The following is a 13,372-nucleotide window of genomic DNA, read 5'->3' as shown; positions in this document are numbered from 1 at the left end:
AATAAATAGTCCCCATTAAAGCTTTCTGTGAGAATTTTAGGAGCCAATGTAAAATGTTTATGTATACGAGATGCCACATATGTATATGTTTATTTAAAGTTGTTCTACTTCAATGAAAACAGTGAAAACAAATAATATGATTTATTGAAATGATTCAAAACAAATTGCACAAACAACAAATGAATAAAATTACTTCCTAAAAACCATTACACAAACCTCAGATTAAATGTGCAAATGTACGACTACATGCAACAACACATGAACACTCATTATGTACACTTACCCCAAGTCTACTTTTGATATAAATCTTTAAATCTAGCTGCGTGGCATAGCAGTACATATCCACTAGGTGGAGCAGTAAGTTATTTTTTTTGTAAAGGAGGCACATCATGGCTGCAACAAACCCTTTGAGCAAGCACAGGTGCAAACAATCCTCTTCATCAGTGTCCCTGACAGCCGAAGCACACGAGAAAGTTCCTCTGCAGCATTTTCTTCTGAAACAGCTGTCCTCAGCACTGTAAGTGAGAGAAAGTTTAATAAACTATGAGCAGAATTCAGCTGAGAAATGTTTTGATCCTAATGATAATAATATTGAGATTTGTTCACCATCATATAGTTGTTGGTAACAGTGAGCTCTGTTGAAACAAAGTCAGACGAGACTTGAGACACTGCTTCGTGAGGCATCTGAAAGAGTTAATGAGTGAGGTGAAGAATGAGCATAAACTGTGAGGGATCAGATTTATTTTTGTGCAGGTGTGTGTTTAGGTGAGGGCTGACCAGGACGGGGGGTGCCATGAAGAGGAAATTGAAGGGGTAGTGCAGCAGGTTGAGGCAGGTGGAGGAATACAGATCTGCATAACGCATCAGCTGGCTGGCAAACAGCGTCTGTCTGGAGCCGCTGCGCAGGAGGCTGCCCATCTTGCCGTAGGACATGTCCATTCTGTAGGTCAGCGCCTGCAAACAAACAACCAACATCAGCAGAAAAACCTGGACAGAGTTCCAGAAAACTTCTGAAACACAGTTTGTAATATCAGACGTCCTGTTTTTGCTTTCTGTTGCAAAAATTCATATTCAGAGGTTGTTTTTTTTTTTAAATCATGGTCTTGAAAAACATTTGTACATTTCTGCAAACCTCAAAAATATGACATTTGCACATTTCATGCATGTCATGTCAGTATTTCTAAGGTGACATGGTATACGATGTGACTTTGGCATTGGAAGGTGAGGGGGATAATAAATGGCATGACACCTTTAGGGACAGCTGCCAAGCTGCAGACCACTATTCTAGAGCAAAAAACAGTAAACATTTTTGAAGTTTTGAACATGGGTGAAAGCGACCAAAAAGTGGATTTTAAGCCAAAACATCATCTTTTACAAGCCATAACCAAATAGTTTTTATGCCTATACTTAATGCAACTTAAAGTTTCAATGTGTCTTCTAAATAATGATGTGCAAACGTGAAGTGTCCTTGGTTTACGGAAATATATAAGGCAAAACATTTTTTTTTTTTTTTGCAATTTGGTTGTGCAAAGCATTTAGGTGATGAACAGTGTGTCAGACTTTTTTCTTTTTTTTGTTGCTACATAATTCCCCATTAGTAACAAATGCCCATTACTTCATGTGTTGTTAATGATCTAATTTATTGCTGTAAGCTCTCATTGCACTAAATGAGGCAGTCAGTAGAATTTGAATGGATGACCAAACCACCTTCAACCAGATGAAGTGTTTGTGTGCTTAAATATTTTAAATGACAGTAAAGCTGTGTTTAAAATGTTCTAGCAACAACAACAAAAACTTCCAAAGTAGTTAAAACAACAACTTCTTTAGCAACATTTCCTAAAATGGTGTAACTGCCTAAAAAAAACCAAAAAACTAAAACAAACTTCAAGAATGAGAAATTGAAAATTGAAAAACATTTTTTAAATGTGTGAAGCTCACCTTCATTCTCGCCTGGATGGTACTGATTTCAGGACACTTTTTACTGTCGGCGTCCAGATGCCTTCAGACAACCAACACAGGAAACAGTTAAGAAGCTTTCACTGCATCATGTATCTGTGCTGTACTTCTCGTAGAACGTCAACATTTGCTAACATCTGGGCAACAGTGTCACAATAAATGTCTGATAAATATCAGGCTTTGCAGCTTAAAACAGACTGAAAACATCCACAGGTTTTTCAGAATAAATGAGTTAAGCTTATTTGTTGGATGATTTACACAACTTATTTGTTGCATTTTTATATGCAGTTCAACAGATACTGATTTACAAATTATGGACAACTAAAGTATAGTTGTATAAGTATAAATAAATAAAGAATGCCTTTTGTAATGATTTATTAATGTTATAAATTATTAGAATCAAATTCTCTGGGTATAAATAATTATAGATTATAATGAATTTATCACTTCTGCATGAATTCATGATTAATTCATTGTCTATTAGCTGTTCAAAAAAACATAACAAGTGTTATTCATGTAAGAAGAACTCACTTGTAACGTTCAGCTAAGAAGATGTCGAGACGTTTCAGCTCCTCGAACATATCTGCCAAATCAAGAAAGTCATCAAGACTTTGAAATGATCACATTGCACAAACAATACAACAACGATGTCTACGTGTTCTTACTTTTCTTCTGCTCCCATACTTGCAGCTCCTTGTTGAGCTCCGGTACGACCAGAAAAGTCTTCCAGCCCTGATGTTTTTTTGATTTGAGGATGTCACCAAAGATGTGGTCGCCAACGTAGAGGATGTCTTTATCTTTAACATCCAGCAAATCACTGATGATGTCTGAAGATCCTACAAACATAAGGTTTGTTTATATTGCATAAGAGTACATGGAAGGGGGATTAAATTATCACAATGCCTCCACATCACAAGCACACATAAAAAATACACATGTATGGAAGCAAAGAAGTGACGTCATAATTATATTTTGATAAGAAACTGAATACTTAACTGTGAAATTCAACCACTGAAGGAATAGCATTTAAAATTTTTACTCTAAAACACATCTATTTGGATTTCACTATATATATATATATATACATATATATATATATATATATATATATATATATATATATATATATATATATATATATATCAGATTAAATTTAGTCGTTTTTGGAACAAGATTTTCTCATCAGGCTAGAAGAAAATTTATATTAATAATTTAATACGATTAAATGTATTGGTTAATTCAAAATTGGCAGACACTGGACATATTAATAATCACATAATGTGTAAAAACTGTAGTAGATTAGGTATTTTCACACACATCTCTACAGTTTACACTGAACGTCAGCAAAAAGAGGAATCCTGCTCTACTTGGCTTAATCCTAGTTAAATAACCAGACATGTCTCGCTTCTTCTCCTCCTAATATCCTTGTTATCTTCTTATTTATTATTTTATTAAAAATTAATGAATAGAAACACACAATCTCACCTCCGGAGTAAACAGTTCCATGTTGGAGGGCGCCTGTGTACGTCCCAATCCGAAGCTTTCCCGTGTCCTGTGTCCCAAAATACAACATGTCACTGAAACCTGCTGCGGCTCAAACATGAACGTGTCAATCTTCAGTGGTTGAGACTTTTTCATACCGTGTCCACTTGTCTCAGCACCGTCCCCTCTGCAAAAAACAACGGTTTTCTGGTGTCCACCACGATGAGGTCGAAGAAGGAGCGCCAGGAGTCTTTGGGATTTCCAGACTAGAAATAAAGAGTTAAATTCACATGATTCAATGAAATGGACATTTTCTGAATTTTCAAAGCAAAGTTTAAATTTTCTTACCTTACTGCTACTTTCAAGCAAGTATTTCATAATGACCTTGATGAGGAAGAAGAGAAGGAAACAGAATTTTTTTGAATGTCTCCAGTTAATTTTCATATAATTTGGGGCTTCAGTGAGATATATTATTCTGTGTTTAGAAGCTCACCTCAGTGTAGCTGTAGTCACTGTTGGTGGCGAGGAAAACTTTGGCCACTGTTTTAATCCGGTTCAAGAGGACGGGGAGATTTGGCTGTAAAAAGCACACTTCACTTATTCATTAATCTACAAAGCCTTGTTTAATCTAACACCTTCATTTAGTAGCAACTAACTATATATGTCATGTCCCAACAACAACTTTTACATCTTCAGCTGCTTTTTTTTTAATGAGTTTCTAGAAATCTGGTGAGGCTGCTTCCTGTTTTTATTGTTCTAAATTGCAGCTCTCCCTTCACTCAGATATTAACATTATTAATAACTCCTGAAAAAGAAATTAAGGACTCGACTTTTTCATTTGAATTTTAATTTGTTTTTTTGTGTGTTTGTTTTTCTCTCTCTTATTGCCAGACGTTGGAACAAGTCATTACTTTGCAAGTCACAAGGGAATCGCAAATCTTTGCACTCAAGTCAAAACAGGCAAGTCCCAAATTTTTAAGTTTCGACTTCTAAAAAGGCATAATACACTCTTCAACAAAATTAATGCCAGTTTAACAATGTTATAACAATACAAGAATATATTAAATTTACAAAAATCATGAATGCTTTTTAAAATTTGAACTTAACTGTTAAATTTGTTAGGTGGGGCATGCGCGTTAGTTTACCTGGTAGAGCGGGCGCCCCATGTACTGACGCTGTGTCCTTGTTGCAGCAACCGCAGGTTCAACTCCAACCTGTGGCCCTTTGCTGCATGTCATCCCCTCTCTTTCCCCCTTTTATACTTAAGTTGTCCTTTCATAATAAAGCCAAAAAAGCCACAGGTTGGAGTCGAACCTGCTGATACAGCCTCTGTACTTGAGGTGCCCGCTCTATCAGGTGAGCTAATGGGTGCACCACAAATCAGTTATGTTAAAGTCCAAGTGGAGTTGGAAGTCTGTCTTGATTTTTTTCAAGTCAAAAAAGTCCTGTAGCTATTATTGCTTTTTTTTTCTTGTTTATTTTCATTTGATCTTTTCATATTAAAAGCACTCTGGGCTGCATATTTGCATAAAATGTGTTACATAAAAGTCAAGTTATTATTATTATTTATTTATTCATTGAATATTTAAACCATGTTTTTCAGTTCACTCACATCTTTGATGACGTATTTCTCCAAATTCTTGATAGTGCGTTCCTTAAGGGCTCCCTATAAAGCACACAGATAGAGTTTAACCTTTAGAGGCAAATTATTATTTCCCAAGCCAACAACGGGCACATGTCTGCATCTATTAAAAGACATCGGTTAAAGGTCAAGTGTGTAGGATTTACAGGCATCAATAGGCAGAAATTGTATGTCATGTATTTGTATGTTTACTTTTATGTTTTCCATTAATTTATGATTACCTAAAAACAAGAATCATGGTTTAGTTGCCTCAGAATGAGCTGTTTATATCTCTATACAGAGCAGATCCTCTTCTATGGAGCCCACCATATTTTTTCTACAGTAGCCCAGAATGGACAAAACAAACTGTGACTCTAGATGGGGCCATTTGCAATTGGAAAAAGTTTCAGTTTTGCAACCTCACAACATCTGCAACTGGATGCAACGAAATCCTACACACTTTAGAGCTTTGATTCAATTCACCGTATCATGAATGAAGTCCATTGCGTCCCGAACATCCTGGAACATGCTTCTGTAGGACATAAACAAGTCACCGTGCTGCCAACCTTTCAGGAGGCTGGGCAGAAGTTTGACAAATAGTTCACAGGTTAATTTATAATATTTTACAGCTGAGAGGAATGGTCAAACGTACATATGAGGGAATTAAAACAAAACAACTTACTTTGTGTATCTGGTGTTTCTGGTGAAGAAGTCTACAAGGCAGGTGTAGAGATAAGTCTCTGCAGGGTGCATGCAAACACAAAAGTCAGTTAGCAAAGACTTTAAAGTCAACTTCCTTTTTTAAATAAGTTTCGAATGCAGACAAATGAGAGTTTGAGGGTGGTAAACATTACAGGATTGCACAGAAAACACATTTTACATTTTATACCTGAAAGATTGAAGAGAGTGTTGAGGATGTAGAAACGGTCTGTGTCGCCTCTTTGAATGAACTTGTTGGGGTAATATTTGTGGATGTCTTCCCTGTGGAAGATAAATGGATCAATATTACAAACACAGGCTAAATGACTAAAAGGACACCATGCATGATTTTATGATTCAGGATTATAAAAAAATGTGTGAAATCTTGTGATAATCTACAAAACAAATTAGATGCACTCGTGTGTCTCCTGCGAACCGGAAAACCAGTAAAACCACACTGAGTCAGCTCACCTCAGCTGACTGTCATGCTTCAGTCAATATTAGTTTGTGTTTCCCTTTTCTACAAATAACAATGAGTAGAATACAAACAACCGTGACATACAAGCTTTAATTAAACTGTAGCTGTTTGTATTTTCACAACACAATACTGTAAAATGTCAGCAAAATGGCCTCAATGTAAAACAGTTTCGCCTGTCTGTTAAAAGTCGTAATCAAAATCTAAACTTTTTTTTTTAATCTTATGGTATTCCCCTCAATATATTAAACTTTAGAAGATATAATTTGATAAAATATTATATTTTTTTATATAAATATATAAACATTGGTGGGAAAAATTTAGATCATTTATTAATTTAAAAGCAGAATCACTACACAAGTGCTTCATTACAAGTAAAAGTGATACTCACTTTGCAGGCACCTGTAGTGCTGTTTATCAGTCTAGTTAGTTTTGGTGTGAGTTGCTGAGTGTAGTAATGGCACTAGATGGCCAAAAAAAAAAAAAAACTTTTGAAAAACTCAACAGCAATGTCTTTCTCAGAAATTACAAATCGGTAACTCAAGATAATCCACAGACCTTGTTTTGAGCAGTTTTCGGTAGGAGCTATTTTGTTCATACCGAACTACATCTGCCAACTGTATCACTGCGCAGCAGGAAGTGTCCATCTTCTGCTAGCTCACCTAGCACCACTCAGCTGGCTAAAATTACACACTTCCTTTTGTGCGGTGATTCGGTTGGCAGGTTGGCACAAGTTCAGTAGTGACAAAATAGGTCCCACATGAAATTGCTCATAACAAGGTCTGTGGATTATCTTGAGTAACCGGGTCATGAATTTTGGAAAGAGACTGCTGTTGAGTTTTTCAATTGTGGTTTTTTGGCACTTTGAGCACCACAAACCAAGTGCCATCTAGTTCCACTATATTGGAGAGAAGGCGGACATCTGGTCGATATCTCCAACGCTCGGCAACTCACACCAAAACAATCTGGATTGATAAATAGTGCTACAGGTCAGAGGAAAAACAGTTTGATTTGGGGGTGATCTGTCCCTTTAACCACTTTATATATTGATGGCTGATTTAATTAACTGTACAAAAATACATCATAGTTTTTATGTGAAGCAAAGAACAATATTTCTGTGAGGGGCATATTAAAGTAAAGTGGTACCAAATATTGTTTAGACATCTGTTTGCATCAGCATCACAAGCCAAAAAAATACACAAGGAGAGCCAAATAGTGAAGGCCTTTTAATTGTGTATTCTCTATGTTTAGTATTACTGCTTCTCTATCAGCCCATATATACACATCTCATCATGTTCAGGCTTACAGAGACTGTAGCCTCGGGCAAGAGGGGGACGCCCTGCACGTCCTTAATGTGATGTCAACTCACTTCTAATATATATTTTTCTTAGAACTTTTATTTCTCTTAATTAATTATGTTGTATAGTCAACTTTATATGTGCATCTGTCTCTGTCTGAGTTCACAAGTAGGGATCATTAAACAACAATTCATCAAAGTATGTGGGAAGATTTCGGTCCTGTATTCTCTAGAAAGAGTTTGACTTTACCCTTTGAGGAAGAAAAAGCCATGGCTGCAGACTAAAATATTTCCATTTGAATCCACCTTCAGGAGGTTTCCATATGTGGTGTCGATAACTAAACCGCTGAGAGGAGAAAAACAAAAAGAAGGTATGAACGAGATCAAGTCATGACATGATCTGACAGTTGAAGCAGCACCTGGGTTTATTTCAGGACTGCACATAGCAGAATATCAATTAATCCACAAGTTATTTTGTTCAAAAGTTGTTTTATGTATGACATGTCAGAAACTGTTAAAATTCACAACTTCCTAAAGCCGAAGGTGATAGCTTTTTTGCGTGGAAAATTACTTAAAAATTTATCTATTATCAAAATAGTTGCTTATTATTTTTCTGTCAATTTACTAATCAATTAATACAAAATATTTAGAATATATACATTTGTGCCCCCCAGTGAAAACATGAAATTACTAGAAGACTTTTATTTTGACAGAATTAAAGACATTTCCACCATAAATTGATGCAGTTCTCTAAATTCTCTCTCTGTCTCTGTTTTTTTTCACTAATTTTCAGTTCATTTTCTTGTCAGCCTTTTCTGACCTCTTGCAGTTTTTGAGACACCTTTTGCTAAGTTACTCATTGCCTTGTTAACTATGTTTTCAAAAGTAATCAAACCAATTGGCGAGGGTCTGAAAGGTTTAACGCTTGTGAAAGGCATCTGAACGTAACACAAGAAACTGATGTCGATTCAGGTTTAAAATGGTTGATTTAATTTTTGAAAAAATTCTACAAAAACTTTTCATTTTAATTAAATTGTTTGTTAATGAACATGCAACATGACACTCCATTTCAAGGGGTTTATCCTTACATGTTGAACTGACATAAATAGTTGTCCTTTGAGAAAATACATAATTACCTTATCCATACACTTTCGTAACAATTTATGTCTTTAATAAATTGTGTTCCCCAGGCATTGGGTGAAAAAGCATAAAATTGCTTGTAATTTTTCTTTTGTAGGTTTACCTTCTATTTCCATAGCACATCAGATAAAATGATATCTTTTTGTTACATGACTTCTCATGCGCAGATGTAGACTTTTAACTAACCGTGTGGGGAAGCTGGGGTCATACGTGTAACGTAGGAGCTCATGAGGGTATCCAATAGACACCATTCTGTCTCTTATCAGCTCAAAGCCCAGACACTCGTAGTCAGGAGACTTATACACTGCGAACAAACAGAAACATCATTAACATAAAGCCGGTAAATCTTGTGCTACCACTTCAAGAGCAAACCCTGAAGCAAGAATATAGAATTCAGTCTAAAAAAAATCAGATTTATAACCCACTCATGGTGACGCAATGGTTTACACTCACAAAAGTCTTTCTGTTACATACTCGCCATCGTGTAGTCCATGTCGAATCCATAGCATTTGATGTTTTCCAGGGTCAGACTTCTGTTGACGAACACCCTGTGATCAAACACAACAACATAAGCTGAAGTCAGCATGACAGAGAGAACATGTTTGAGCACAAGATTTAAGAGGTGTTCGTTGAACAATCCACGTCTGTGGGTTGACTGTTGAGGTTTTCTAAGGTGACTGTGTTGCAGTTGTTTCAGGTCATGTGGGCCTGAAGGGAAAACGTCTGTTATTGTTGTTTGAAAGTCAAGATTTGCTGCTTTTCTGTGACATTATTGGGTTTCCTTGTTGTTGCTCTAACAACTCTTTTCTATCACATGAACTTTTTTAAAATTAAAAAACTCCATCATCATTTTACTAGGGGGTTACAAATTATTGGCCTGACTGATTATTGGGGCTGATATCTGGAATTTTGCCAATTATCTGTATTGGTGTTTTAGCTTAATGATTGCTGATCAAATTAATTATTAAAAAGTGCTAGAAAGTGTCAACATGGGAGAAACTTTTAATGTGTAAAACCTCAGAGAGCTATTAATTTTTAATTAAATTTCCCCTTTATTATAAAGAAAAGTTGCTGGGAACTTAGAGTACATGACGTTGAATGTTTCAGTTTAAACATTTGCTTAAGGCGTTTAAACAAAGCTTTGTGTTGGAGTTTATTATATTCCAAATTCTAAATATTGATAGAAAGATTTTTATTTTTATTGTAAATACATATTGCTTCCAAATATCCGTTATTGGTATCATTAACTACTAATCAGTATCGGTATAGACCCTAAAAAAACAATATTGGTCGACCCCTAATTTTGAGCGTAGTGACCTTGTTATAGTTTTGTATTTCCTGCTCCTAGAGTACAGCGACAGTGGAGGTAAGAAGTGTTATTTTAGCCCTAAACCATCTCCAGCACTATTTCAAATGGCTGCAAATTACAAATAAAATGATCTATTATATATTTTAACAGACTTTTGGGTTGACTGGTGTGACTGTTGCTCCCAGATGCTCGTCTTTATCAGTGACTTACACAGAGAGAGAAGCCTATCTGCAGCACCTCCAGTCTGGATGGCACAGTGTCACCCTCCCCGACAGTTTGTACATATAGAGTTGCTGTGAATAATTTACCTGCAAGCTCTTGTTTGTAAGTGTATTGCCGTTGAGGATTTTTCCCCTTAGATGAGTTCAGCATGTAAAAGCCAACAGGGAGCGAGTATTTCTGATGCGGGAGCACTTAGTGTAGAGGGCTGGCTGCTGGGTTCAGTGACTGTGGATTAAAATATGTTGTGATGGGGTGCAAACCTTTAGAGGATAGAAGCAGGTGAGGGGGGTCAGAAAGCATTTGGGATTTGTGAGAAAACACCAGTTATTTTAAGCTGTAATAACTCAAATGTAATAATGTAGAAATAAATACAAGAAGTCCTTCTGACCTGGTGTCGTGATCAGTGAGGCACAGAAATGTGAAACCTTTTTTTGTAAGAAAATAATGACAAAAAACTTCAGAAATTGTTAGTATATATGTTAGTATTATACTGGTAAATAGCTCATCGTGGGTGTAGATTTTGGGGATGCAGGGGACAGTCCTCCCTCAGTATTTAGAAAACATTTGACCCCCTTTTGATTACTTCTATTTCGAGGAATTGCGACTCGTAAACACAAAGATGCCTCTGGTAAAGTAGTTTGTGGCAGTATGCAACTAGAGCTGAAAGAATAAGTTGATTAATCAATAAATCGATCAACAAGAATCATCACATAATCCTTTGTCATTTTTTAAAGCAAAAGAGACACATTTGCTAGTTTTGTGATTCTTAAATGTGAAAATGTCATGCTTTTGTTTGTCATTCATGATAACATTTATAATGACACTTATCAAAACCTACCTATTGAAAACGACTTATAATGTGTAAATAATGTGTGAACTTAAATGTGTTTATTTTATTGCATATTTTAGTGTATTCTATTCAATGATTTTTTTGTCTTTGAGTACCTTGAAAAGGGCTCTAGATTAAAATGTATTATTATTATTAATATAACAATAACAACAACAACAACAATAATATAATAAACTGAAAAGCATTGTTTTTTTTTGACTGGATAAAGTCACTTGGCTCTTGGAGATTACACAAGGCATGAATCACTATTTACTGGCATTTTATTAAAACAGTAAACTTACTTGAATTATAAATTACCATGACATTATCACCATAAATTGGTGCAAAAATATCCCCAGAAGTCAGGAAATTAAGTGCTTGATGCTCAGGTTTTCTTGGGAAAGGAACACCAAACCCATACTTAATATGTGACACCCCAGATGTTAGTAAAACAAACAACCCAAACAAAACACAACAAAAAACAACTATTGAAGAATAATTAATTGCTGTTATTAACCTCAGAGTATATTTGTGTATGCAGTTTAAATCACACTAAATCAAATGCACTCACATTTGGTCATAGCTTCGCTTCACTCTGGGCTCCTCAGCCTTTAAGATGTTGGTGTGTGTGTCCTCTGTGTCCATCAGGATTGAATCGACGCGAGCTGCTGTTCAACTTTATGAACTACACACACATCCAACAAGTTATACTCAGCACTTTTTGCAGCCAGTCACTGGAGTCATTCTAATTACCAAACGTACTCAAATGTAGGCGCTGACATACGTGTTATCCCGTGTTTGTACGCAGGCTGGGACTCCTCCCTGTGACTTTTTCGCTTGTTGCTTAAGTAAGCGGCTGCATGACACACGCGTCCAGACTGTCGACATCGGCATTTGTCACGCACTCGCCCTGCACGACATGAAGCTTTAAGCGTATAGATTGTGTTATCAGAGGCGTGCACATGTTACGGGGCTGCACCTCTGCGTAATTGATAGGAGTTTCCCCCGATGACTGCCAGTCAGTCCCGCTGTGACCCGGACAGCCAAACTGTGTTCATTAAAGCAAAAACATCCCAGATATTTGAAGTATTTATTTGTCTTTAGTTTTCCCAAAATATACACTTCGCAAGTACATAATGAGTGTCAGCAGCACGTTCTTAAGGTATCAAAAGTAAAAGTAAAAACTCAAAATTCTCAAAATCTAAAAATGTAACTCAAATCTTTTTTTTTTTTTTTTTTTAAAAAAACAAAACTTAATGGCTAAACAGAACATTTAATTGCGTTTTGATGCAAAAATTGAGGGCTGTACTTTTTTCTACCTTTTTTAATGACATGATACTATGGCATTTTTATTTTTATTGAAGAATATTGCTGCTAGAGAAAAAAAAATCAGTAGCTTATCTTGTTCTAACAAGAAAGGTTTCTTTTTAGAAAAAGGTATTTTCATGTTCTATCAAGAAAGTTATTAGAACAAGAAACTTTGCATGTTTAAATAAGAAAAGTTTCTTGTAAGAACAGAAAAAGTTTCTCATTATAATATGGGACATCATGTTATAACCTGAAAAGTCTCTTGTTAGAGCATTAAAATATATTGTTATCAGAAGTTTCTTGATACTGATTTTTGTTTTCTGGCGTGGCAGCAATATGCTTATGATTTTCTTTAAATGACATATTATACTATGACTTCTTATGATTATTCTTCTGATTCTTATGAATCTTATTAACACTATCCACAACAATCCACGGTGCTATAGACTAGGTAGGCCTAACATGCTTATTTTGTTATAGTTTTTCACTTCTTAATACATTTAAAATGAATAAACCTGTGAAAGGTCAGTGTTTGACATTGAGTGTACTCACAGCAGTTGAGCATCAGTTTCTGCTGGGGAATGGCAATACTGGTCGCTCAAACCATACTGCAGCACACTGCAATCTGAGAACTGGCAGTCCTAATAATGGCAATATGTTCTGTTTATTTATGATTTTAATTACATTTGCTAATGATTATTTTGGACGGCGGTGCGTGGTTGCCTTTCATAGCATAACATTTATTTATTTATTTTTTTGTCAATATATTGTATTTTAATTACTGCCTAGCATATGTGGAGTAGAGCTAAACCAAAAGTCAAAGACTGGTTTGCACAGTGGAAACATGCAGGTTTTATAACTATCTGTAATGTGATTCAGGGGAGATTAAAGATTATTTAACGCTTTATTGTTCATTATTTAATCATTTAAATGTTTGCATTTTTATATCTTTATGGGTTCTTCTGTTGGGTGATGTTAAAAACTTTTACGAAGGGAAACTGCCTTATGACAGATTTTATTTGTGAAGCTTTATA

The 13,372-nt window shown here is 35.6% G+C and overlaps 2 protein-coding genes across 8 annotated transcripts in view; one reads left to right on the top strand and one right to left on the bottom strand.

Annotated features, from left to right (window-relative positions):
- Positions 1-117: 117 nt before the first annotated feature.
- nt5c2l1 (5'-nucleotidase, cytosolic II, like 1) lies at positions 118-11,942 on the bottom strand. 4 transcript variants are annotated; one of them, XM_088070737.1, is made up of 19 exons: positions 11,815-11,942; positions 11,602-11,715; positions 9,145-9,218; positions 8,857-8,974; positions 7,781-7,876; positions 5,949-6,040; positions 5,742-5,799; positions 5,543-5,636; positions 5,051-5,104; positions 3,932-4,015; positions 3,787-3,822; positions 3,597-3,704; positions 3,442-3,508; positions 2,622-2,792; positions 2,488-2,539; positions 1,939-1,999; positions 778-954; positions 607-684; positions 118-515 (listed from the first exon to the last, which is right to left on the bottom strand). In XM_088070737.1, exons 2-19 carry the CDS (start codon positions 11,673-11,675, stop codon positions 510-512), a joined length of 1,500 nt encoding a protein of 499 aa, XP_087926863.1. In that variant the 5' UTR covers positions 11,676-11,715; positions 11,815-11,942; the 3' UTR covers positions 118-509. The 4 variants fall into 4 exon arrangements, with proteins under 4 accessions (XP_087926863.1, XP_087926865.1, XP_087926864.1 ...); XM_088070739.1 differs by adding an exon at positions 10,288-10,426 and having other exon boundaries at positions 11,602-11,910; XM_088070738.1 differs by having other exon boundaries at positions 5,543-5,591; positions 11,602-11,911.
- kcnn2 (potassium calcium-activated channel subfamily N member 2) overlaps positions 2,664-13,372 on the top strand; it is a 65,137-nt gene continuing 54,428 nt past the window's right edge. For 3 of the 4 annotated variants that reach the window (XM_042509554.2, XM_088070735.1, XM_088070733.1), the window contains exons 1-2: positions 2,664-2,805; positions 4,330-4,398. The gene's annotated coding sequence lies outside the window, so the exon portion shown is untranslated. Of the gene's footprint in view, positions 2,806-4,329; positions 4,399-7,842; positions 7,902-13,372 lie in introns of all 4 variants that reach the window. The other variant, XM_088070734.1, reaches the window with a different exon arrangement.

This window comes from Plectropomus leopardus, chromosome 20, assembly GCF_026936395.1.
Source record: "Plectropomus leopardus strain MGB_pleo_1.0 chromosome 20, ASM2693639v1, whole genome shotgun sequence".
Classification (NCBI taxonomy): domain Eukaryota; kingdom Metazoa; phylum Chordata; class Actinopteri; order Perciformes; family Serranidae; genus Plectropomus; species Plectropomus leopardus.
The sequence above is the reverse complement of the archived record's forward strand: the minus strand, read 5'-3'. Positions and strand labels throughout refer to the sequence as shown.